Genomic DNA, 25,120 nt, shown 5'->3' with positions numbered 1-25,120 from the left:
CTATTTTGCAACAGTTTGGTTTTTAAACATCTATTTATTTATTTATTTATTTATTTTCTAATTTTTTTAGATTTTATATTTTAGTGTAGAACTGAAAAGGACCCAGGTGTCAGGATGTTAATTACCATTAATTTGCCTAATTATGCTCGGAGCATATCCACAAAACACACTTTTAAAAAAGCCAGTGGTCTCTGACAAGTGATATACATCAGTCTGTTGTCTGTTTTCTGACACCCTTATGGAAGTGAACTGGAAGCAGTAATGATCAAAAGCTTTAGTGGTTGTAGCAATTGGAGTACATGCAAAAAAATGTACTCCATTTGTACATGTGTGGGGTGAAGTACCTTTATGTTTAGGAAAAGCTAGCATGAAACAAGGTCATGGAGATGTTTAATAAAGATCTGAGTAGTAAATGAAAACCATTTACATCCTCTATCAGCAATTTTAAAGGCCTCTAATTGAGGAGAATAAGCCTGATACCTGTTTATGATGTTTTTGGCAGCAAAGTGGTCTATCCTTATCTTTAGGATGACCTGCAGTGGGGTTGCTTAAAGCATTTTTTGTTTGTTTGTTTTGGCTGTGGCAGAGCTAGGAATTTGTGTGGAAGGATTATTAATCAGCTCTAAGACTTTTTCAACATGTTTAGTAGATGAAGAGGCGCAAAACTATTTTTCTTCCAGAATGACATCATGGTAGATTGATAATCAGTTGAAAAATACAGAAAAATGCTCTTGGAATACAGGATGGGGAACCATGTATTTGTGGTGCTATTGTTGACTTTCTATATTCTGAGCTGCTTCAGAGTCTCTCTGAAAATTAGGATAATATCTGTCTAAGGTATGCTGTAGAGACAAATAGCTGTTATGGCTGAAGTATCAATTGAGGGTGCAACAAGTTCTATCTCATGTAGGCATTTCAGTGGGTGTCAATTAAATGATATCTACCTACATGGAAATCAGTCCTGAAAAGTGTGTTCTCTCTCCCTATTCCCCAATATATGAGTATATCTTTTTGCTTTAACAGTAATTGTGGGGTGTCATGTTCTATTTCATTGAAACTACTCCTAAGCTTGTTGTAGACATAAGATGGAGAAAGAAACAATTAGACCATGGTACTGGCTCAATGCCATGATTGAATTGATCCTGTATTTTAGTATGGGTGAGCAGCTGTCACAATGTGGTTGTAGCACTCTTGGCTGGCCTGAGATCACTTAGCTTGTGCCACAGCAACCTGGAGCTGACAAAGGCTGTCTCAAATAGTTTCATGACAGTACATGGCAGTGCTTATGGATGTTCTGTGATAGTGGCTGGCAGTAGATCGTGCAAGCAAGGTGCAAGAACTCTGCCAGGATGGTTTGTCTTACCTTTCTTGCTTGCCTCTCCTTACACACCGACACTGGAAGTTCCCATGCTGTCCCCAGATAAGTTAGATGTAGATTGACTGGCAGAGGCAGATCAAGGAATATTCCCTTTAGGAAATAATCTAATTTGCCTTAGTGATTTAATTTTTTTCCTCCGCCTTTTCTCCTGATTGTATAAATGTTGACTAGATTTTTTTCATGTCTGTAATCACCAATAAATTGTATTTCTTCTTACAGATCCTTTGAAAATATATGGGCTTTTTAAAATTTTAAATGTGTTCATTGAAATGTGTCCCTAATGTCATAGATACTGCAGATAATGGATTTGAGCTTATCTCCCTTCTGAATTTAAAGAAATTGTGGGCTGTTATTAACGTTTTTACAATCACTTTTGGAAATCTGGCAGTATTTTTCTAGTTTAAAATAGAAATCTGCAGGATTAAAGCTTTCTTCCATCTCACATTCCCCAAGAATATTCTTCAGTCTGTCAACAAACCTTGTGCTTTGCCTGTACTCACAAATATAAAATTCATCTTCTTTCTTCTTCTATTACCATCAAGGCCAAGTTTCCATTCAGCTTTCAGAGGAAAGTGGATTGGATGCTCACTCTTTGAAGGACATTTTTATGCATCACAAAGTCATTGAAGTCAGAGTTTCATCATGTAAATAGATAGGATGTGGTGAAGTGTTCCTCCTGGTAAAGATAGAAATGGTGAAGTGCTAACCTACTGCTTTGTCAACACCCATTCAGTCTTGTGGGTGAAAATTACTTGGTTTGTTTGGGTCTTTAGTCTGGGAAGATAGTAAAGAAGGGTGCACATGTTGTCTGTGATATCAGGGTTTTCCACTATGCAGAAATTATGTAGACTAAGTAATGCTGACATGTTTTTAATTTTGTAGTAATTTCAGCCTTTAAGCTCATTCTCAAATTAAAAAGCAGCATTTGAACAGCAGCTTGATTGGTGCACATTTGTGCTGTCTGATGTTCTGAAAGAATCATGTTTGCTTTTATACTTTATGAGTATGAATAAAATTCCATGACCTGATAGTGAAAAGTTGTTGCAATAACATAGAATTGCTAGCTTTACTTTAAAACTTCGAACTTCTTTTTGTATTTTTATATTTTGGGGTTTCTTTTAACCTGAGACAATATCCATCAGCCTGATTATTTAAATGGCATAAATCTGAACCTAGGTTTTATAATTAATGTTACATATATTGACTATTTTTTTGCCTATTAAAAAGTGAAGTACAGTCTGAAGTTTTATAAAAAATACATATAGTAGTGAAGAAGCAGCTTGTGAGAATATGATGATAGTATTGGAATTTGCCTAGTGGATTTGGATCAATGGCAGATATGAGTCCAACATAATTTGCTGTCCTACTTATACAAGATCATTTTTTCTCATTTCATAGCTTTTTTTTTCCATTAAACTATCTTTTTAGACATATCAGACAGTCAGATGGTAATTTCTAATGTGAGTTCCAGTTCATTTGATTGGAAAGCCATAGTTCTGAAAAGCTCCAGTAATAAAGTTTAGTGCAGTACTTCATCAGTTTGCCCCCATTCTGTCGGCTTACTGAGGACCAAAATTTGTCCAATTGCCTGAATGATGTACCTAGGCTGACTCCAGAGCTGTGATGGCAGGAATGACCAAGAAGAGAATTCAGCTTGTTGTCTTATCATCCTTGTACCTGATAGTTAAATCAGGAATAAGTGCATTTAACCATCTCCTATTAAAACAATATACTTGAAATGAATTAACAGTGGCTGCTGAGAATCAGCATTGGTAGAGATCTGCTAGAAAAGCAAACTGAAAGAGCTGGAGTATCCACAGCAGTAAGAGGTTTTTGACCACGAAGTAACCTATTGTTTGGGAGAAGTGTAAGTATATACACATCAACTTTGCAAGCATGGTATTCTTTGAAATTTTTTATCTTCAAATCAAGGAATTGCGCTACAGACAACAGAATAAATAAAATTTATGCTGGCAACCCTGTCCATGATAGAAGCAAACTGAGCAGCCCAGTTTAGTAGATCCAAAAATGTATGACTTCTAGTAACTCTTTTTACTACCATCTAATTGTGGTAGATTCACAAGAAATTACATTTGCTAATTTAATTTTCTATTCATTCAATTTCTAGATGAGATGAGTGAGAGGAATGTGAAGACTCATAAGAAAGGCACAGAAAGAGAAAAACAAGCCTGCTTATAAGGGAATGTGGTGTTTTCCAGTTAGGTCTGAGACAACATTTGAGCAGCATTGTTTTTTGTCAGAGCATCTCTTGGTGGTTTTTGGGAACAAGCATACAGGTATTTCTAGAAACTTAAGTGAGTGCGTAAGTGAGAAGTGGAGGTGATGAGAGGCTGGTGAATTCCTACTAATTTTTGTAGTTCATCATATTCTATATTAATTATTTTGCTGGCATTAGCCTGTACACATCAGGGAAGTGGGAAGCTGTGAATATATGTCACTATATGATTTTAATCACCCTGATACCCCTTTGACTGGAGCTCTGTTTTCAGTGTGCAGTTTGAGGAGATTTCTCTGGACTCCATTTTTGCATTGCTGTGGTGAAGGGGAAGAAGGGTGCATAGGCAGAAATAAGATGAAGCTGGTTGCATGCAGCTTGTTGAATCAAACAAGCACATAATAGCAGTAATTTGTATTTATCTGCTGCCTTCTCCTGAACTGTTTTACTCCAAAGTTCTCACAGTCAGCTTTCCAAGATGTGAAGGTAGGAGTATGTTACATACTGTCATTCAATGGCAATTGATATTAACTTGAGCTAGGATTGAGAATGCTTGATTGTCTAATGATAATTCTATAATTAATATTCTTAGTGATTAGAAATCTCATTGGGTCTCATGAAATGATTTTTTTAAATGTAGCAATATGAATTAAGGTGTCTTTTTGCAGCTTGGCAAGTTTTCTCCTGGTGTCTCATCTTTCCAATGGGTAGCTCTTGTACATCTGCCATTTCAGCAGGCAGCTGTTAGTTGTCTTTGTTCTTTATGGCAGAAAGAACTCTTTTAGACCAACAAAATTTGCTTACTTGTTATGGTGCTACTACTAGCAAATGAGAAGTTCTGAGTGTCACCTTTTAGAATCAAAATTGCACATAGAATTTGGAGTACCTTCAAGAAGGAGGGCAGGTGACTCCTCTAACTCATGACAGCAAATGATGTTGATTAAATACAGGTAATGATCAATTGTGGAATTTAGAATAGTGAGGCAAAGTGACTTTGATTTATTGTTCCAAGTAAAGCTGAGTTCTTAGGAAAAAGGATATGGTAGAAGATCTGGCGATGGGATCCTCCAGTGCTCACTTGGTCTTTTTGAAAATCAACTAGCTTTTTAAAAATAGTTAATTTTGCTTTGCTTTCACTAGCACTGATTTTATGACTGGGTCAATGTGAAAGAAAATCAAGAGATTTTATATCCCAAATGCCTGGAAGATTTTTAAGGCTGAAAGATAATTTTACGTAGTGATGGTGGTCTACTTTTGTGGTCCAGATTGCAGATCTGTGTGTTGATCATGTGTTTATATATATGCTGTGTGACTTGGGTGTCCATTCTGACCCTGTGACCTTGTGTTTAGCCTTGTGTGTTGAGATTTGAGTAGACTGAGAGTCCCATCATTAATTTAATGGAATTTGGGACAAGATGTAAATGTACTTATTGCTTCTTAAGAGCAATCAGGGAAAAAAAACTTGAATTTTTCCCACACTGATTTGTTGCCAGAAGCTGCCTGCATCTGCTCACATGTCATTCTGTCTTGGTAAATCAATCTGCCTCCACATATCCATCTTAGCTCTTCTGTGTTCTGGGAGATGTTATGTTGGAATTATGATCAGCACAATGTATGTTCAGTGTGAAAAGTACACCATGGAATGATAACACTAACAGCATTGCACATGCTGTTTTGCTATAGGTTAGGAAGAATTAATTAGCACTGCTATTATTAAAGTGTTACTAATTAATGTTGCACTGTAGTCATATGCTGTAAAAAGTTTTCAATAATCTGTTCAATAAGCTGTTTCATCTATGTAACAGACATATGTTGCTATGGAAAAGAAAGGTAACTGAAATCAGGATTGCCTGGGGTTTTATTGATGTAGATGCATTTTCTAGGGAAAATGGCACTGAAGTCTTAGAGATGATACAAGACTTCTGTGTGTGTAGGTTCTACAGAACGGGACATGAGAGTCTATGATCTTTGAAACCCTAGAGAAGACCTTTAATGAAGCTTGACTTTATGCCAGAATACTCTGAAATCAGTTTGAAAATATTATTGATGTGTTTATTATAAGTTAAGGCACTCAGCATCGTAAAGGAATGCTGGAGTACTTTGGAAGTTAGGATGAAAACCACTTTAGAAGTATTTCCCAAGAAAACACTCTTGCTCTTTGATGCTTCCATATGGCTCTGGCAAATGTTTCTGCTCCTTTATTTAAACTGGCAGGGAACCTGTAATTAAAGTATAGAAAGATGCACTGGAAATAAAAAATCATGTCTTTACTTTGAGAATTCAGCTGGATTTTCTAGCTATAGGGATATTTTTATTTGTAGAAAAGTAAGACATGCTTGGAAATGCAGAAGGCTGCTTTGATGCTCTCTTGAGACATCTGTCCTTGATTAGCTGCTCGAACCAGTGATGTTGTGTGTTTGTGCTTTGTTGCCAGGGAAGCCATCATTGATAGCTTCTTTTGAGAAAGGAAAAGCAGCAGATGAAAATGTACTCATTTGCTGCTTCATTTGAGGCTGAAACATTCCCCAAATTAATTCTTGCACATTTCCGTTTTTGAGGGCTTTGTGGTTCTATGACTGAATAATTGTCTGAAGGCTTATATGCAAAAGCATAAGGCATAGAAAGTACTCTGTAAATTAAAAATGTTGAGCTATGGTTCATCCATTCACCACTATCATGTGATTTAAAAGATACCCTTTAAACAGCATTTGATTGTGCATTTATTTGTATTAATGGACGTCACCCAGGAAAACTTACTTCAAATGTATTCCTACAGTAGTTGGTGAGTTAGAAGGAGGAATTACCTTTTATACCTTCCAATATGAGACAAATTCCTTGTTTGATGTCTAGGAGTTTAAGCTTCAACATCTGTTGCCAGCAACCTGTCTAACCTAAATAATCCAAGCTTTTGGATTGCACCAAAATACTTTGAATAAAATTGTTTTAATAAATGAGTGCTTTTGGGAACTTCTGAAACTCCCTCAGTTATGAGGAACTGTCAGTGCCTGAACTGAAAAATATTGTTAGATTTAAATACAAATAAGAATCTTTATTTTTTACTTATTTCCAAGCAAATTTAATAAGTCAGTGACTGTGAAATAAATAATTAAGTCTCTTGAAGTAATTATGATAATTTTCCAGCAGTTGTGTCTTCCACACATGCAGAGCCAAGGCTAGGATAACAATACTGAGATTCTTTGAGTGGTGCATTTATTACAGAGGAATTCCTAAGGACTTCAAATCAGTGTTGGGTTTTTTCCCTAACTGAAATGCGCCATCTTCTTCACAGAAAAGAAGGAGAGCCATTGTGATGTTTTAAACTTCATGAACAGCTTTAGTATTGCTGTGCTTTTAGGAAAGGTCTGTCTTTCTCTTTGGATCTGGATGACTTTCTCATTGGTCTGTCGGAATGGGCCTGGTAGTGCCATACTTGCAGCACTGCATCCTCTGGAAATCTCTGGCTGCAGGAGAGCATTGTTGCTAGCAGAACATGTCAGGATGCAGGGGCATCTCCTACAGGCTAGAGAGATTTGAAGAGAACAGAAGAGGCAATCCAAAGGTCATTTAAACACTTTTTTTTTAATATGATGCAAAATAAAATAAAGAAGACATTTCGCTGCAGTGTTTATTTTCTCTTCTTGCAGTGTCACTGGATTAACAGAAAATCCACAAAGTAAACAATATTAGTGCTATTTGTAACTGCTGTCTACATTTTGGATAATGCTACTCTATGTGGGTCAAGAAACCAGTGCATGGAGATAAAACAAGAATATAAGAAAGAATCAATTTATTTTAAGCATGATTTGCTATCACCCTGCTGCTTTTCTGAAGACAGTAGTTATATTCACACGTGACATGATGAAGAAAATTTCAGCAAAATCCTTCATGAATTTTATGGTTGCAGTGGAGTTATGTCTCCCCTTAAATAGTATGTTGCAGATGTGATGTAAGATTTAATGGGACTCTTTTTTCTTATAATTGAAAAAGTGTAATTGCCTTTGGAAGCTGAGCTAGAAAACAGGAAATGCTGATCATGTGTGACATGATCTGGGATGGAATTGCTTGAGTTTTTATTTCTTTTGGCATTTATCTGAAATTTCCTTTTTAAGCATTAGAAAACACGGGGAAGAATAATCTCAATGCATCTTTATTATAACTGGTATTTCTGTGTAGGCTCAGCTTTGTTCGGAAAACTAGTTGTGACTGCTGGGTAATTGCAGGGTTGGGATTGCCCTGGGAAAGTCAGATGCAGTAAGTTACTGTGCATGAATTAAAAGCTGCCAGACTTTTTGGCTTTCTTTAAAGGGATGTTGTTGTTGATAGTGTTTTTTTTGTTTTTGACTAAACACAATCCATTTTGATAGATTCGTTTTCAAACTCATTTGTCTCTATTAAAAAGGGGCTATATCGAGATTTTGCAGGCCAATTTGGCCTGTTTAGAATAACATGACTGGTGTTTAAATGTAGTCTTCAGAAACGGCCTTTGTTAACAAAGTCTCTGTTCCTGTTCTCTTACTAAACAGTTTGAAAAGGGTAGAACTAGTTCACATCAAAGCTCTGGTTTGTCTAACAGCCTGCTACCATCAAATAAATTAAGCTTAACTAGGTCAGTGTATTGTGATCTAATCAAATTAATGTAATGATTGGCTTTAAAAAAAAATACTGTTATAATTTAAAAGATTGATATTTCCTGAACCTTGAACCTGAAAAAATAAGCTCTTGTATGTTTGACTCAACCCATTTTTTCCTTTCTGTTTAAATACAGAAAACAGTACCTGTTCTTAAGGTGGGAGTAGAAGACCAAGAAACTGCTTCACCAGATTAGAGGAAAGACTCAAGAAAAGCAGAAATAAGGGGTTGGGTGGCCTTTTCCTATTCTCCCAGTTAACTTCAGGTTGGGAGATATCAGATCAATGAAAAAAGGGCTACTGTTCCAGTTGCATTTTATGTAGCATTTCATAGTAAACAAGCTTTGGATCTTGTGGCAAATGGCTTTAATGAAGCCTTTTAAAAAAGGATTAAAACACCTAGTGTTTTAAATTTTGAGATTTTCACTGGTTTTGTTGCTATACCAAGCAGACAAAGAGATTTATGAGAATCTGATCTATGTTCTATGATGCTATAGAACATTTTTACTGAATTAAAAATATTTTGGATTGGCTTGGTACAGAATAAATGGCAATTTATTCTTGCAGCTGAGCTGTGATCCTCACTTTCCCTGTTGTAGATAAGAAGATACAGGAAAAGCTGGAGAGGAGTGGGGGGTGGGAGAGAGAAGGAGCAGAAAAGGACAAGTAAAGGTTTTCATTTTGTGATTTTTATTTATTTTTGGTCCATATGCATTGGATCCAAGAGGCTGGGTAGCTACAGACAAGTTTTGAGTTGGCAGGTTCGCCTTGACAGCTGTTACCTTGGACTTTGGAATATTCTCCCTCATCAGTGGTACCATCTGGCTGCTCTGACATGATATTTCTACTTCATCAGTCTCTGGTAAGTTGGGTGGAACTGCAGGAGCTGTTTCATCCTGTGTTTCTAATGCTGTGTTGCTGTAGTAGTGTTAGCTGTAAGAAGTCAGAGATCAAAAGTTGAGGCCTGAGGGGAGAAGGTAACATCGGATTTGTCATGTCTTAGACTAGTGTGACTGCTGGTCCGCTGATTTGAAAAACAAGTCACTGTCAGTTTTAAAATGAATACAGCCTTTGGCTCAGGAAATTCCTAAAGCAGAGGTTGGTGGGTACTGGGATGGGTATATGGGTGGAAAGATCCCTCTCACTCTGTGTATTTACTACCCATTTTCACAAAGACTCTGGTGTGGGCTGGTCAGAAACATGTTATTTTGCTTGCACATCCACATTTGTTTAGACCTGGAATAGCTGTCCTTAAATGATGATTTGTTAATCCTGTTTATCGAAAGTAAACTGATGATCTGTGAGCCTGCTGCTGGAATTCCCGTGTCAACTCACATTCATAAAGCTAAGAATTAAAACTCCCTAACACAGGATAATTAAATCTTATGTGTTTCAAATGCATAGAAATCTTATAAATAGATAATGGTATTAAACAGGGTGGATATTAAATGATACATGGAATTGTAGCAATCACTGTGAATCTTAAACCTTATAATGTACACTGCTCATTTTTGTGTGTTTCTTTGCTCTCTCTGTACCATGTAAAATCTTTTAACTGGTGTAAATTCAGATAGCTGTGCTGATTGCAGCAGAGAGCATTGGGAACTGCAGCTCTATACATTCCAGAAACAAGCTATAATGGTTGCTAGCAAGGAGGCAATAATGATTAATAATGTGGATTTTGTGGTCAATAGGTGGAAATGATCTGCATTTGATTTTTTATGTGGGAAACAAATAAATTATTTTTGTCCTTTCACAGAAATGATTTACATGCCTGCTACATAAAGCAGGTCTTTAGATGAGAATATAGAGCTGTTGGTTAAAATTTTAGCAGTTATATTTATAAGCAAGTGAATAATATCTAGCACCAGTCTATATTTTTGCTGTTCTTTTTTGGTGTATTTAGTATAAAAAATGTGTTGTGGGAGTTTGTTTGTTCAGTTTTGTTTTAGTTATTTTTAATATTTGCTCTATTTTAATGCCACAGTATCTTTTTCTCATTATAAAGATGATCAATCAATAATTACAATAAAAGGTTCAGCATGCATCAGTTATTTTCCACTTTATCCTGATGATGAGGTCACTGTCAAATACAAAATATTCTCAATAAATACAATATATGGGTGAAAATCAAATCTTACCAAATGAGTGTTAACTGATTTAGTCTGTAGAAAAGGTGGGACAGGGGATATGAGTGGCATGTCAGTCTCTTCCAAGAAACAAGTGGTAGGAGAAGAGGAAACAGCCTCATGTGAAGGAAGGGTTAGGTTGTGTATTAAGAATGTTCTTTTTGTGGAAAGAATTGTGGAGCATTAGAACAGACTGCCTGGTGCTGGAGTCCCCACCCCAGGAGGTGTTTAGACTATGTGCAAATGTGGCACTTAGACCTGGCAGTGCTAGGTTTATGGTTGGACTTGATTTTCAGTGTCTTTTCCAGCCTAAATGTTTCTGTGACTATATGACCTTAATGAAAATAGATCCTTGATAAACTGTTTATAGGGTTTTATTGATGAATATGCATGTTTGGTGGAGAAAGGTAATATTGCTATTAAACGAAGTTGTATCTTTTTGGTCGTGCAAATGAAGAAAAAGATATATCACAGCTAACTAAAAGCCTTGAAGAATTTTACAGTCATCACAGCATTCATTGAAAATGAGAATATTCCCTGTACATGCTTTTTTCATGTCTGACTCACAGGAGTAGATTCTTGACCTTGTGCCATGCAATACTTAAGTGACAGTCTTTGTAGGCAGTGATGACTTCATTCATTTGCCCAAGCACTAACAAAAGATTAGCCTGAACTACAGCTGTTTGGTAAGACACTGGGATGAACATGAACTTTTTATTTCAATCCAGACAATATTTATTCCACTATATTATTATCCTGTGTATTGCATCTTCACTTGGCCAAAACCACTGTATTATTCTTGGTGTAAGAGAAATTGTTTATCAGTGTAGAGTGACAAAATTCTGGGGATTTCTAAGAGTCAGGACTAAAGCCTTCGTTATTCTATTTCTGTGATGAAAGAGAGCTGAGCTATTTTCATTTATTTAAAAGTTGAAGAAAACAAAAGGAATTATTTAAACTAATCAGTGTATGGAAAACATTGTCTTCTGTTTGAAAAGCTAGTATGGCAGACAGTATTTTTCTCCCTCCATCCGACAGATTACCAGTAGTGTGTCTTACTAGAATTGTTTTCATTATGCTTGGATGATTTTTCATGTGACTTTGAGTTTGATAATGCTTTTGTTACTTTTCTCTATAAAAAAAACCATAGAGGTCAGAAGCTGTATGCTGTTCACTCTGAAACTGAAGTTTTAACTTAATAGATTCTTCAGAAAGATTTGGGAATGTTGTGCTCTCTTGATAATTCTTTACCAAAATGTCACAGCAGAAGTAGCTGGGGCACACTCCTAAAATTGTTCTCTAGGATTAAAGATTTAGTTTAGGTACTGGTGAAAGGAGTGGCTACTGATGACAAGCAAAGGTGGGGTGTGTGTTTTCAACTTTCACTCCATCATGGCATGTATTCCTGGAGGAAGAGTAGGAGGTGGTGGTCTCATACAGTGGGGAATTGGAAACAAATATTTCTGTGGGGTTTGTAGTCATAGAAATATTATGCATGGTCTTATCTAGACATTGATTTTGCATTGATGAAACATTTTAATAATAAGATTTTTCCCCCATGCACAATTTCATCATATCCCTTCAGATAAGACTAGTTTGTTACTGACTTATATGACTAGATAAGAATGTTATCTCTACAATGTTTTATTTGGAATTAAGTCAAATGTTCTCTTCCAGTAAGTGAAAACAGCTAAAATGCTTCAAAATCTTAAAGTAACTTATTCTCCAGTTATTGTGGTAGCAAGTCTTGGGTTTGTGCAAATATAAGCCTTTTGTATTAGGAAGTCACCAAATGGATTGATAAATGGATATTCAATAATTATACAAAAACTTATTTAAAACTTGCAAATTTTGGCCTCATAGAAAGAAGTAAATATGCAGAATTTCTCAGTAGACTCAAGACTGACAGAGGGAGATACAGCAAGTTCAAAAAATACAGTATCCTCATTTTTTTGTGGCTTACTGACAAAATTAATGCTGAGGTCATATTTGGAGCTAAGTAATTTTTGATATTCTTCCTGATAATGAAATTGTCCAAGAAAAGTCTTTGTGTTATCATAAATCTGTATTTTTGCAGTCATTTTATGCAGGTGATTTTAAAAAGTAGATTTTTGACCTGATAGAATGGAAATGTTTCTTAGAAATGAGAAGGAAACTTCAATGAGGAATATATGAGATTGTTCTCTTTAAAATCTAACAGGCAAAAATTGTGGACACCTTTTGAAAAATAAGCTTCATTTTCATGTCACATCCCAAGGAAAATCTTGACCTGCTCACCCAATGATGCTTAAATAGATTTCATAATTAAGTCCTGCAGCCAGTATTCTCCATGTGAGCAGAAAAACTGCAAGCTTGGTCTGTTGAAGTTGGCAGGCTTTGCCTTCTGCTGAGGAGTGAGCCCTGGAATCAAGGATTTTTCATAGAAAACACCTGATAATTTATGCTTTCTCTTCAGAGATTATTAGAATGTTAGCTGGATGTTTGCTGGTAAACAAATGGTACTCTGTGTAGAACTTTAAACAGTAACTGCCATCTGAAAAACAATATATAGCTAGAGGCCAATCTACAGGCAAGCTGTGTTATTTTCTCAGCATTTAGCAAAGTTAAACAAGCAGCTGTTTTCTGCGCTGCCTTCAGCTTTTAGCTGGCCTTGTGTGGTCTGGCTGGATTGTGTTATAGTAATCTGGTCCTGATGTGACAGCCTTTGGTAAACATAGCAATGAGCATAACTGGAAGTGTCTTTTCTTACATATTTCTTTATAGAAAGAGACAAAAAAGTAGTGCTTACTTATGACTCTCCATTTGAATAGGAGTTTCTCAAGAATTAATGAGACCCTGAGGTGTCATCATGTATGAAAAGAAATGCAGTTTATTTCTTCCCCAGAACAGTTGTGCACACTTCCATTGCTTCATTGAAACTTGGGCTTTTCCTGGCGATTTCTCTTTAAAATTTACTTCTGAGTTTTTGTAAAAGACCAACCATGTATTTACTCCAAGAAGGGGAAAAGTTTCCTTCTGTCCTGTTAAAAATCCATTTCACCAGCTCAGTAACAGGGCCAATATTCTCTGCGTTGATTTCACCTGGCCACTGCTCCTACTAGGTTTGCCTTCATAGAAGCCATGGCTCTGTGTCTTGATTGCTCTGCCTCAGAGCAAGGCTCCATGCTCTTATTACTCTAGTTTTGTTAGTACTGGCAAGCCAAAGTACTGAAGTAATCCCCTACTGTTCTGATTGATTTGCACAATTTTCTGGTGTTAGCTCGGTTTTGCCTCAGCAGCCGTAGCCATCTACATCTGGTCCAGCTCCTGGCTGCATTCAGGCAGGGGTCAGCAGCTCCAGTGCAAGATGGATGGCTGATTCATGGGCTTCAAGACTGAGGAAATGATTGCAACCTTCAGTTCTTCCACAAGTCAGTCTGATAGAACAAAGGATTATATGATGTCAGTGTAATTAAACTGTGCCTGACCAAAATTCCTTTCAAATGTACCAGTTATGTCTTTTTATTGGACTGAAGAGTGGCCAAAAAGTCTTTGCACTGTCCTCATGGGGATAAGGGCTGCAATTTTCTGTAACTATATTGTGGGAATTTCCAAGAGCAAGTACGTTGACCCTCTGCTGGAAACTGTTTATATATCAACACTTTTTTCTTTTATGGTTTCCATTATTTAATGTTTATTTTAAGGTGTAGGTGTGCTGTATGGATGGAATCAATTCAGCTTCTTCTGAATCAGTGATTGCAAATGCTCCCATATTGGTATTCTTCCTTAAGATTGTCAGATCTCCGTAAGACATGACTGGTTTGGTTTGTATTATGAGTGTAAATGTATGTATTATGAATGTAAAATGTATGTTTTGTAAATTTTTTGTGACATATTATGGAATTTTTACTTTCCCCCCCTTTAGCTAGAGAAGGCAACCTCTCCCTGCCTCAGATTTTTTGGTGAAAGAGTGCTCTAATAAATTATGTTTTAGGAGATAGGATGTGAAGAATTTTGAATTCTTGAAACGTGGTCAGAAATCACAAAAAAAAAAGAGCTGAAGGACAAAAATGCTTAATATGCCAATTTATACTGCAACCAGTTGCTGTGAGATTTAGCCAAGTATTTCAAGTTTTGAATTATGATGAAGTTCTATGGGGTTATGACATGCTTACTAATGATTTTTTATGCACTGCTTGATTATAGAGATGAAACTTGATGCTGAAAATGGGAAATACTGAGCTAGCCTTACTACTGTGAGATACCATTCCTTTAGACCAAGGTGGAGTAGAGTGCTGGCTGGAATTCATTGTAGACCCAGACATTTTATGGAAGACATTTTATGGAAGAGCAATTCCAGCTATTTCCTATTTTTTGACTACTAGTTTCAACTGCTAAGTGAGGAACTAACAGTTTGCTATTTGTAGTCACTTAAAATGAACTTGTGAACTTCCTTAATGAAACATGAAGCTATTTCATAAAAAAATTGAATCAAATTATAATATTGTAGCTGATGGAAGTATAATCCTTACAGTTAGGGATTTACAACTTGTCTAAACCATAACATTTGGCTTAGTGGATCTTGTCACATAGGAATGCTGCTTGGTTTTTTCTGTTATTTTTGAGGCAAGTCCTATACAACAGCTTTATATAAAACATATGATGTAGTGACTCCATAACCTTATCCTAACCCCTGTACATGTGCAAAGGTACTGCCTGTAAAGGAGGCAGTTTGTGTCTAAATACTCTGGGAATACTTAGTATATCTACCTCCCTCCTTAAATACTTCCAAATGGGAAGCAATAGACAAAAGGAAATAGTTAGTGTGAACACAGTGATAAAATGACATTTCTTAACTTTCTTAACTTTTCTAGAAGAGAGTATTTTACTTTTCTAGAAGAGAGTATTGGGAACTTTTGCTGTAGTATAAACAACTTCCACCTCCACTAAGAAATCAGAACATGGTTCAAATGTAACCACAAAAAAAAAGCATACCCAAAGATAGATAAGAAACCACCAAAATACCTTTCTCCCAGAAATGTTTGTAATGCTCATGAGACATTTCCTGATTAAATACTTTCCATTTTATTAATTTATTCCTCTGTGTATATTTCTTTATGAAGAAAGGCAATATGTATTTAACCACAGGTCACTTATTGTATCAAATATCTGATGTTTATAGTGATAAATAAAAATACAGGACTGTCTTTTAGTACTTGTGTGTACGATCAGTCAACATCACGTAGTAAATTGAAATGATTATTTTTTTAGCATATGAGTCAATGTAAATGCGTTTGAGAAGGCATATAAAAATATGGTATAATTGAGAAGCAGTATATGATGGATGTCAAGAAAAGAGTTAAAATTATAATAGCTTGAGTTTTTGTTACCTCCATGAAATAAGTTGGTTCTGTAACTTTCTGCATTCCTTGGGGGGTGTATTTGAACAGCTGAAGAAAGAAAAGGAAATTTTGAAGTAGATGCTACACTGGTGCTGTATTTGAATACTTTACAGGTTTCTTAAAGGAAATTATATTTGTGATCAGGATGAGTGAGCTTTTATGGTTAAAAAAGGAGAAACTGAATGCTCTATACATTTTCCAAACTATTCAAAACTCACTTAAACTGCTGGAATAACTCCCTTGTCTTTACTACCTCCTCCTTTTGGACAGAGACCATATCTGCATTTGATTCCTTAAAGAGAATAACAGGTCAACACCCTTTCCCCCAGGCTGTTGCTTCAGTCTTCCTTACTTTTTAGCATTTTTATTCCTTTCTCCATAAGAAGCTCCAGACCCATGCCAGCTTCTTTACAGATTTTATTTTATTTCTAATTATTTATTTTCCCGTATTCTCATTCCTTTTCTTGTTGGTGCTTCAGAAAAATGTGTTGTTGCTGAAGTATGGTATTCTGAAGCATGAATATACAGCCTGTTGTGTAAAAACAACAGAAAAGTGACATTTCTATAGGAAAAATAGTCTGTTGAAGTCAGTCCTTGGTAAACAATTGAAACAATGTGTTCTCCCTACCATTAAAATTATTTCTATCATCAAAAAAGTAATCCTTGAGCTATCTGAATTTGCTTATTTCCTCTCATGAATCAAATGTATACTTCTATATTTCTAGTCTATTACAATCTATACTTGCTGTATTGATTTGTGTGTTTCTAGCAAACAAGATCAATGCTTTTGATATAGCAGAGACAGCATATTATAGTCCACACAATCTTATTTTTAAATCTCAAACAATGAAGTGAAATTCAGTTTAAAAGCAAATTTTCCAATTAGATTTCTAATGCTTTCACATAAGAAAAGAATGTCAAGAGGTTTCAGGTGAAGGCAGATATTATGAAAATGCCAGTCAGCTACCAAATGATTATAATTAAACATTAGATCACTATCAAAAAATAATATCAGAGCAGAATTGACAGTTTTCAATTATCTTGTTATAGGACTAAGCCAGCTTTTGCTCACAAGGGATTAATTATCACTGTACATTTCCATATGAGCCTGTACTCAAACCACCATTGTAGCTGTCACTTCGACTTTGGTTTTAAGTCTTTTTTTAATAGGTGACTGTATAGCCATGAAGTGCTGAAAGTTTGTTAAACATATTGGACTGTTGCCCTGTACTGTGTTTGAGCTGTGTAAACAAACATCTGGCCTGGCTGCTGGCCTGGCTGTTGAGGTTGTGTACCTGACCATAAATTAGCAGAACAGTATATTTGTGTCCGAATTCTTATTACACTGTGAATTTTTGAATCGTAGATTTAGTAAGGCCAGGCTGATTAGAGGGAAGGTGTTAACTGGTGAATTTTATGTGCCTGGACCCCAGGTACCAATGCCAGAAATGGAAATGAGTAGAAGAGTGTTGGTGCTACACCAAACTGAGCTCGCTGTGAAACATTGCTGGTAGAGAAACCTAATTCTCCAAATGGTAGTGTGTGCGTGTGTGTGTGTGTGTGTTTTGCTAGTGTCAGCCAGTGGAAATGTCTCATCCTCCACTTGCAGGGCTGCAAGAGCCTAAAGAGAGTAAAGGGGGGAGATGGGACACAGCCAGGACTGGGCTAGAGGGCTGAGCTTGGAGGCATTCACCTCTTCTGATCGTAAAGCTGTAGGGGCAAACTGTATCTGAATGCACAAGTCCATGACTGTGTAAGTCAACTGTTGATTTCCCTTTCTTGCCTTCATTAATCACATTGTTGCTTCTTCTTTGCCAGCATTAGCACTCAACTGACCAGAATGAGAAGGGATGAGTCAGGATCTGAACCAGGTAAAGCCAATCCCAGAGAAAGTGAGTTTCATCTGTGTGAGATGGAAAAGCAGGTTATAGAATTTAGAAGTCTTCAGGTCTGTGAAAGTAATAAATAAAATAGTAGGCTTGAAGGTGGCATCATAAGTCCAGGCATAGCTGGAATTGGTGGTTCAGAAATCCTGTTGTGTTTGCTTTTAGCATCTTTGTTTTTCAGTGCTTTCTGCTAAAAGTAATTTCTGAGTAAATTAACTGATCTCTCACATTTGCCTTTGACATAATAAAGCATTCCTTTTGATTTTCAAATAAATTTCTCAGGAATCCTGTATTACAAAAAGCAAAGTATTTCAAGATCTGATTCTAAATGTCTCTTGGTAAAAGTCTTATTGACCATAATGATATTTCTGAATGAAGTATAGTGGCCCAGTTGTTGAGAATTCATTCTTACAACCTCAGATTCCTTTAAATGAAGCATACTTATCAGCAATCCTGAAGTGGTATGAAAAAACTGATACTTGCTGTAGAGTAACTAGTGTTTGAGTTGCTTTTTTGCTGGAGAAAGCCAAGGGAATTATTTGAAAATGAGGGAAAAATGTTAAGCTTTCTTGTGCTTTATTGCATGGAATATATATATGGAGAAATTTAAGGAAAGACAGAAGGTTGAAGGTTGTAGAAGGTAGAAGAGTGTAGAATGAAGTAGAAGGTTGTTTAAGCAAGACTTTTCAGTCCTATCCAAAATGTGCTTTAGGGAGGACTTGAACTGGAGATACTTCCACTTATAACAAGAAATTAAATTTAGATTTAGACAGACTAAAATTAATAGTAAATATTATTTAGGCTAGTTTTTCTCATCTGGTGCCAAGAATTATTGGTGAGTTTCTTTTTCTCTTCCCCATCCTCCTTTTAGTCAGTAACCAAAAATTGTAAGGAAAAAAAGTTTTTCCTTTTTAAGCAAAGTGATGTGTGGTAATGATTATAAACAATACATGTGGAGATCCTGTGGTTTGTGTGTTTGCCTAGGGCCTTTGTTGTTAGAGCACCATCATATGCCAGCTTTAGTAATGAGTGCTAGCCAACATCTATGTTGATAGTTGTTCTGATTTTTTTTTTTTCTTCAGATTTTATTTCAATATGATGTAGGTAAAAGAAAATGAAAATGCTGGCTACCTTCCTGCTTGAGTAGAGCAGTTTGTCAGCTGAACACATCTGGCCTTTGACAGGCATGCTTGTATTTGATTACCTACTGAAGATGTAGTGCAGGCACACACAAGTTGGGTAAACATGCTGAGGGGGCAGTTTCCTTACCTCCCATGAAGAATATTCATCTTAACTTGTTTTGTGTAGAATTAAACTCATGCAGTTTCTGTTAGAAGGAACTTAGTTACTAAGTCATTAATTATTTATGTGAATTTCCATGCTATACTTTTGTAAAAAAATTATTTTATGATTTAATATGTTGTCTTAATGAATATACACAGCAAAGCAGTTTTTTAAAAGATGCTGGATCTTAAATAAGAGGCTTATTTTTTGTGTGTGTTTTACCTGCAGATGATGCAATTACTCTGTGTAAGCCTACTCAGAGAGGAGAGCTAGAGAGCATGGAGTGTTTAGGGAAAGATTCATTGACCTTCACCCCCAGACTGCTTACGTGAGCAGTGCCTACAATGGGTCTCAAGAAAGTCTTTGCTTAACCAATACACTTCAGCAAAATATGTCTGCAATATTTTTCTTTAACATTTGCCATTATGGCAGTCATGAGAAGCTCATATTGCTGCATCAGCTGTTTCTCTGGTCTTCCTTTAGTTGCCTTGATTTGGGTTGTTTTTTTCTTTTTAAAGGCAAGAAGATGCATAACTAAAACATAATGATTTATCTGCTGAATATTTTTAATGTAGCACAGAAATTGATATAAGATTTGACAATTTGACTTATGATGTATGGTAGAGAGAGGGGAAAAAATGTTTTAAGGCAACTGAACTGCTCAGAGACATTCAGAGAGCTCTGCAAATCAATGCTGAGAGTGACGGACTCATATATCAACGATGACTCTGCACCAGCCAGAAAGTAATGAGAACTTCAGTAATTTGGCTCTGCTATGGTTGAATGCTGCTTCTGGGTGAAATTTCATGAGCATATTAGAAGTGAGACCAGGTCATTTCTGTCTTAGCAGACAGAGGTAATTTTAAAAATAGTGATACTTGCCCTGGAAATAAAACTTGGGTGAGCAGCAAACTATAGCTGCAGAAGTATATGGGAGTAAGTGCATGCATTACACTTCAGCCATTGATTTCCCCCCTTTCTGTAGTGTTTTTGAGTTGTTGTTTCCTTATCAGGTAGATTTGAGGGAAGATCTGTAAATAAAGAGGTTAAGAAGTGTATTCACAGGTAAGTGATGAGAAACTGCTGCAGTTTATGAAAAAGGATATTGGGATAACTTGCTCTGTGGGAGATGCTAGAAAAGAAGAAACAAAATAAAAAATAAAACCATCCCCTTAGTATGTTTACTTTTTCTGGTACTACTCTTTTTGTACCTCCCTTACATTAAAAAAATGCTGTGTTTACTTGCTGTTCTTTCAGCTGGAATGGGAAACTTTGCTGTAGCCTGAAATATTTTAAAGTAAATAAGGGCTGTTCTTTTGATACCAAAAGAAAAAATGCTTCAGATTTGACTGGGAAGCATTGTTTTGAAAATAGTTTTAGATTTCCTTCACTTTAAGAAATCTTCTAGTGTAGTATACATTACCCCTGTATTCTGATAAGGTTAGAATGACTTTCAAGAAAGTATTTTAATTGTTTACCAAATTAGATCAGAATAAAATTAAATTTGTATGGTGATGACAGTTAATCAGGGAGCCTCTGGAAGCCTTATGGAGAAGGAGGATTAACTACTGTTAATACACAAGCAGTGTTTAACTCATAATTTCCTAGGTTTTAGTTGCTTTCCAAATCACACTATTGTGTACAGAAGAGATTTTTTCCAAAGACAAGCTTTATTTTTGAAAACTGGCAGAATTTTCCACTGTGATTGAAAATCACTTGGGTGAACAATAAGAGGTATGTTGTTCTTCCCCTCTGCCCCATGTTTAAAGCATCTTTCTCTGGTTGCCAAACTATCTTGTTCTTTTGGGTTGCAGTTACTGCTATCAGATATCCAGGTGGCTGTAAGAAGTTGTAGAGTGGGTTCTTCCCACTTTTTCCTGGACTAAAAAAGTATTATGGCTTCTTTCCTTACTTCTGTATTTGTATTTATTTGAAGTTCTGCTAGAGTAATGATTGTCTGTCCTTTCCATGGCTTGCAACTGCAGTCTGGGATCATCTCAAGCACAGTGGGAATCTGAATTTTGTCCCTTAAGTTTAGAAACAGTCACATATCTGAATTTTAAAAATCCTGAACCAACAACATTATTTCAATCAAATTTTTCAATCAAATTTAAAAGCAGTTTACATTTTTCTATACAATTATTTTTGAAAAATTATCTCAGCATTTTAAATTTGTATTTTCAACTGTTATTCATGTATTTGTTGTTTTTCCCATGATAACATTAATTTTAAAATATGCAATGATTAAAAAAAAAGTTTGATACAGCAGGAACAGATGGCACTTCAGTATTGAAATGGCCTTTGGACTGAAAAATAAATTTTTATTCAAGAACTTTCTGACTTTCTCTTAGCTTTGAAAATAGTTCATGTAAGAGAGTCTGTTACAGCAGTTTGCACTGATCCATGAAAAGATCTGATTTATGGCAGTATTCCTCAACTAAAAATGTGTAGCAGGGTGAAATCACATTTCTTGATGTGAATCACAGTTCTTATCTTCCTTGCTGCCTCTCTGTGTGATACACATGGTAAATATGGGCAGGATCTAGCCTGCACACCTCCAGTACCAGGAGGGTAGTAGGGGAATCCTTGAGCATTGAGCTCAAGAGTGACTGAAGTTCCATTGTTTCCAGGAACATCACAGCCTCTTGTCTGACTGATGAGCCCTTCCAGTTAAAGAATTGCAGAATAGTGATTGTCATTCCTGGGAAATGCCTGATTAGATGCTCTCTCCCATAGAGTAGAACAAATCAATGATGGGGAGGGAGGAGATGTTCTGCCTTTGTTGTTCAGTCATGTTGATTTCCAGTATGCAGGTGGAATCTTCACGCTAGAGTGATAGACACATTAGAAAAATACACCAGTGGGACTTTGCCCCATTTTAGTCAAAATGTAGAGGTAATTAATGGTGTAAGGAGAAAATGCCACTCTGTTAGGCAACTGTTCAGCCCATTAGATTAAAACATGCATCACTTCTTTGGACAGGAATAGCCATTGCAGAGGAAGCTGTTGGGCTTTGACAGCTTGGATGAAGAGGGTTGTTGAAATTCCTGAACAAGAATTTGAAATGAGGAATACTGAATATATTACCAAGATTTTTCTTTCCAGGAAGTGATACTTTACATTCCATCTTAAAATTAATTTTGAAGTTAAGAAATCTTATGTACAAGAAATGTATTTTATCTTTTGCTTTTCAGAATCAATCTCTTAAACTCATTACTTTTCCATATGTTGTCTCTAGGGCATCATTTTGTGATAACTGTATGTTCTATTTGTATTATTTGTTAGTTGTTCTTGAGGAGCACATGGGCTTATTAGTGCCCAAAACTGTAAATGCAGTTACCTCAATGGTGGGGCTTGTCTGGAGAGGGTTGGGCTTCTTTTATCAGGGTTTTCTGCTTTGTGGGTTTTTTTTCTTTCTAATTAGACATGACTGTACAGATTTTTTTTCTGCTAAGGAGTATATTTAAAGATATTTGGACCAGGCCTTCTACAATAATCAGAAATCATCAAGGTTGGAAGAGACTTTTAAACACTAAGTCAGATTTTTTTACAGAAGGAGATCATGTTGGCCAAAAAGGACCTTCCATTTATAAATCCACATTGGCTGGGATTGATTGCCTGGTTGTCCTGCTTGTGTAATGACAGTCAGGATGATCTCTTCCATAACCTTCCCTGAGGTTAGGCTGATGGGCCTGTAGTGCTCTGGATCATCCTTCTGACCCTAACAAAACTTCATTAATAATTTGCTTGACCTTAGTATTACTCTGATACTCCTATTACCAACAGAAATTGCGTAGATAAGTTAAAAACTGGTGAGGGCTTTCATCCATCCTGGTATCAAGCTTATTTTTTAACAGTAAGTTCCCAATCTTGAAAATTAATTTAAAGGGTCATATTGCATTACTCTTCACTGCTGTCTGTGGAAGAAGCTGTGTCAAGAGCTGTACCAACTATTGTTCATTGCACATGGAAGCCTGTGCTGGACTGCAGATTTTCTATGAGTTTAGGTACCCTCCAGAAAGTGAGGTGATGGCCAGCCCAGAGGAGCTGTTAGTACACTCCCCAGTGTTTAATTTATCATGAGCCAGTGCCTTGCTGACCTCTGCAGAGTGCTGATATAATGTGCTTTTTAGGTTTCCATGAGAGATGAATGCCACTTCCCCCAGTCCAGTCACCTGTGATAAAATTTAAGTGTGTCAAGCCAAAACTAAATGTGAATGAGGCTGTGCTAAGGTGCATGGGGGAAAGAGTCGACCTATTCCCATTTGTTTTCTTCTAACAAACTCTGGTAAGGTCTGAAGGATTGCTACTTGTCAGGAATCTATCTTCTGTTTCATCATTGTGCAGTGGCTTGATTTCCAGTCCCTCATGTTTTGTGACAGCCTTGTAAGAAACTAATGCTGCTGCTGTGACTGTTCAGAAAGGAAAAGGGAAAGGGATTTTATCTAGAATTGTATTACAAACCTGCTTTCATGTAAGGACCCCATTACATTGTTTACAGCTTTTTTATTCCACCATGTGCTTTGCGTTTTTTCATCAGACTGTACCTAATTCAGTTTTGAGGGTTTGTTTATTTTATTCAGCCTCTACTGCAGAAGACGACTAATGAACAATACTTTTTTCTTTTAACCTGCTGTGTATGCAGTGCTGCATGCCACTGCAGTTTGCCTGTTCTTTTGTATCCACTGGATGCCTGCTTTTTTATTTTTGTTTTATTTTCGGTTTTATTTTCCTCCCAATATAAACCTGTTTGGCTTGCTGGTACCTCCCAGGAATATTTAGCCTCTCAAAAAGTTTATGCGTAAAATACCTATGCAGATGTTTGTGTATGTTTTAAATTAGATATCTAGAGTATTTAGTATTCAGATACAGTGGTTTGGTTTGGGTACATGAAATTTAATTATAAGGCAGATTGTACTTGTCTTCAAAAATAGGGTACAAGACAAAAAATCGAATCCATTTCTTCTTCAATAACTGTTGCAGTAAAAATTCAAATTCATAGAACATTTGTCATACAAACAAATGTTCTGAAGTTATGTTTCATAAATAAGGACAAGAATTAATATCCAAACAGCCTCCTGGCAAATGCAACAAAAGGCAAAATGATCTAGCTCTGTAATGGGGAGTCTGTTGCCTTCCGAGACAAGCCTGAGAAGAGATAATGTGCATATGGGACAGATATGGAGGTCATGTAAGGAGGAATCTTTTAATTTAATTAAAAGCATAATTAATCCTAGAGAGATTGTGTTACCCTCTATGGTTGGATTTTATGTGTCTGCAGTGTTTGCAAGCCAAAAAGTAAATGTATTTTTGACATTTAAAGATGAGAAAGTATCACTTTTTTTCTGCCAAGAAACTTATCTGATGGAGGAAGAATTAGTGAAATATTAAATGTCACTTTGCTGGCAAATATAAAATAGGCAATGCAAACCTTTGCCTCTTGTAGAAAAGATTGTGATTAAACCAGCTTTTTTCCACACTGACTTGTTCTGATAAGTTCTGTCTGTAGGATTTTTCCTGTAGTAGACTGCTACATTGTACTTGTACACGGTGCTGTTCAGTGGCCAGAAAAGCTAAGGCATTAAGCATGCATTTTAGAACAAAATGATACATTAAGAATTTAACAAAATAATGCTTGCATTATGATGCTTCCTTCCATTTTCTGAGAAACAGCTGAACAATATAATGCACTTAACTCAATTTTAACAGAAACAGTTGCCTATGATGAATCTTTTACTTGATGAATCTTCATTTTATCAACAGCTAATGAGCCTGGGCTTCACTTCTCCAGCTGAGAAAAGAGAAGGGTTTTTCTTTTGTTCATGGCTGGAACACCTTAGCTCCTATTGTCCTACTGGTTCAGCATTTCTTGTAATTGGTCTGATAGCAAAGGGTCATCTGTTATGAAGCTGCTGTTCATCACCTCTGTCTTGTTAGAATGACATCAATTTATTTATCTATCCTAAAGTTACTGGACCAGCAGTCTGAGACATTGATGGCTTATTTCAATATATGGTCATCCCAAGATGTAATGCATTTTACTTCCTGAATTTTTGAGATGTAGGAATACTGAAATAATTATTAGCAAAAGCAGGATTGTGCACACGTGTTTTGTAGTCTGTAACTTTTTAGAGATGGCATCTATGTACTTTGCTATAGTGAATGCTGTAAAGTAGTTTGGTTTTTTTTTCAAATTTT

General features: G+C 36.2%; 1 protein-coding gene across 8 annotated transcripts in view; it reads left to right on the top strand.

Moving 5' to 3' along the window:
- SMYD3 (SET and MYND domain containing 3) overlaps positions 1-25,120 on the top strand; it is a 385,946-nt gene that overhangs the window by 70,160 nt on the left and 290,666 nt on the right. The window contains exon 1 of one of the 8 annotated variants that reach the window (XM_059468073.1): positions 8,899-9,104. The exons of the other annotated variants lie outside the window; for them this stretch is intronic. Coding sequence (XP_059324056.1) covers positions 9,078-9,104 — 27 coding nt within the window. The 5' untranslated portion in view covers positions 8,899-9,077. Of the gene's footprint in view, positions 1-8,898; positions 9,105-25,120 lie in introns of those variants that run through there. 8 annotated transcript variants of the gene reach the window in all.

This window comes from Ammospiza nelsoni, chromosome 3, assembly GCF_027579445.1.
Source record: "Ammospiza nelsoni isolate bAmmNel1 chromosome 3, bAmmNel1.pri, whole genome shotgun sequence".
Lineage (NCBI taxonomy): Eukaryota > Metazoa > Chordata > Aves > Passeriformes > Passerellidae > Ammospiza > Ammospiza nelsoni.
The sequence above is the reverse complement of the archived record's forward strand: the minus strand, read 5'-3'. Positions and strand labels throughout refer to the sequence as shown.